This window comes from Babylonia areolata, chromosome 21 (assembly GCF_041734735.1).
Source record: "Babylonia areolata isolate BAREFJ2019XMU chromosome 21, ASM4173473v1, whole genome shotgun sequence".
Classification (NCBI taxonomy): domain Eukaryota; kingdom Metazoa; phylum Mollusca; class Gastropoda; order Neogastropoda; family Buccinidae; genus Babylonia; species Babylonia areolata.
Genome location: NC_134896.1, coordinates 25075275 through 25077774, shown reverse-complemented (window position 1 = coordinate 25077774; position 2500 = coordinate 25075275). Strand labels below are relative to the sequence as shown.

General features: G+C 44.2%; 1 protein-coding gene across 2 annotated transcripts in view; it reads left to right on the top strand.

Moving 5' to 3' along the window:
* The window catches only part of LOC143296437 (uncharacterized), an 86653-nt gene that overhangs the window by 81348 nt on the left and 2805 nt on the right, over nt 1–2500 (top strand). For both annotated transcript variants that reach the window (XM_076608366.1, XM_076608367.1), the window contains exon 3: nt 784–2500. This exon is cut by the window's right edge and continues 2805 nt beyond it. In XM_076608366.1, the coding sequence (XP_076464481.1) occupies nt 784–1252 (469 nt within the window). In that variant the 3' untranslated portion in view covers nt 1253–2500. The remainder of the gene's footprint in view (nt 1–783) is intronic.

Below are 2500 nucleotides of genomic sequence, written 5' to 3'. Positions count from 1 at the left end.
ATCGTTTTCTTCTTCTTCCTCTTCAGTCGTCTTAGTCTTCTTCGCTTTTATCGTTTTCTCCTCCTCCTCCTCCTCCTTTCTTCTTCTTCGTCTTCTTCTTCTTTTTCTTCCTTTTGAAGACATTTTTATGTCTGAAGCAGGTTAACTCCATATATGTCGGTAATGAACGGCGTTTTCCTGATGTGGAGCATACTATGTTGATGTCTGATCAACCGTGTGTTTCTTGTAGATCTATGTATTAAGCGTACAAACATTTTTTGTTTTTTTATTTTTCTTTTATCCAAGGACTAATTAACAATAACCATAGTCAGTTTCGATGCCTGAATTCTGCTGTTTGTTTCAGAACTGTGTCTTCTATGTAAAGACAGTTTCTTTATACTCGTGTCTCAACTGACTAGGCTCACAACCAACATATAGTTAGTAATAAAGAAATAAATAGAAACATAGGTCTGAACTGACTAGGCCCACACCCAACATATAGTTAGTAACAAAGAAATAACAAGAGTCATAGGTCTGAATTGACTAGGCCCACACCCAACATATAGTTAGTAATAAAGAAATAACAAGAGTCATAGGTCTGAACTGACTAGGCCCACACCCAACATATAGTTAGCAATAAAGAAATAACCAGTCACAGTTGGTTGTAAAGAAACAACCAGAGTCAATTAGACTTGATGCCTTGTGTCTGCAGCCCATACCGATCATATAGTTAGTAATAATGAAATGACCAGTCATAGTTAGTTATAAAGAAGTAAATCAGACTTGACGCCTTGTGTCTCGCAGGGAGCAGTTCTGCCGGGAGCTGAGCGAGGACGCCCTCAAGCAGATGACCCACGGGATGTGCGGGGCCGCCGCGGCCGTAGGCATGGCCCAGACCCTCATGACCCCAACCCCGGCCGACTACGCCAACCCTCGCGACTACCACCACCACCACCCCCACCACCACCACCACAGCCACCCCTCCCACACCCAGACCCACCCCTCCGCCCACGCTGCCCACACGGGTGCACCGCCGCCACCACCGCCGTCGTCGCACCACGCCCACCCCCACCATGCCCACGCCCACGCCCACCAGGGGATGAGCTCCGTCAAGATGCTGGAGGACATGCGCCAGAACCTCAGCATGCCCATCGTCAAGAGCGAGCAGCTGCCTCCTCACTACATCTGCTCGCCGCCGCCCACCCCCCTCAGCCATCCCCACCACCATCACCACCACCACCACATGCACAACCAGTCCATGCTGCACGTGTGACGGGACCAGCAGTAGGAGAAGCTGGGATGTTTTGTTGCTTTTTTTTTCTTGCTTTTTTTCTGTTTCTTTTCTTTAATCGGCCCTGGTCTGGCTCTGTGGCTCCTGCTGACGTGAACGAACCATTACGATGTGGACATCCGACCTTGGAGTGGGCAGAAGATACTTTCTTTTTCGGGGGTTCTTAGAGGGGAAAGGTTTGCTGGGAGGGGTCGGGGGTGGTATGGGGTCCGATGTCCATGTGAAATAACTTTTATGTAGTGTAATACAAAGGCAATTAGGTTAAAACGAAAAAATAACGAAAGAAAAACAAAAGATAGGGATCACAAAAAAATCTATAAAATCAAAAGATCCTTCTCAACAACAAAAAGCTACAGTGACATCAACAACACAGTAACACAGCAGCATTTTCATAATGAATAAAAAAAACAATCTGAAATTCGACACCAATACACTCGTCACAGATGACGTGGATTGTACCTGAAAATACGTCGATGATTTTCTGTCGCTGATGGAAACAGTCACCTTGTTATCAACATTGTCACCGTTGTCAGAACCCACCATCATAGTACCAAGGAAACCAGCCACATGACAATCGCTTCCTGGGAGACGGTTCCTTGAAAACCATCCGCATCCAGTGATCATACTCTCTGAACAAGAAAGGTCACTATGCGTGATGAACGTGTTGGATGATTATTCATGTTATCAACCGTGGATGTATGTATGTTACCGCACGTGGGTGTCAGTTTGGCACCACTGAGTCTTTGATATTGTCCAAAACTGAATTGAAATCTAAGTTGTTGTTTTTGTTGTTTTTTTGTTGTTGTTGTTGTTTTTTCTTCTGTGTTTTATCCTGCTTTTCTTTTTGTGATTTTCTACACCGACTCTAACCTATTTTCTTTTATCCCGTCACCTGTACACTTACCTTGCTTAAAAAGAATTTTGAAAATAAAAAACCCGAAAGCAATCATAACTGCGTTTTGATGTATGAGACGCTTACTTTTTTCCCAGCCTCGTATTTTTTGCTATCCAATTTTCTTGCACTGAAAGTACACAGTTGTATTCTGACATTTAAAGACAGCTCCCAGTATGGTGTTTTATGACTGGTCTGCTTTTTGTCTTGCTGTTTCCAAAGGTCAGACGTACTTACTCACTCAATGTGTTCACACAAACCAGATACTGTTCAACTTCATTGCAATGAGCAATTTGAGGAATGAATATCGAAAATGCAGAAATGCCACAGGTCGAGAC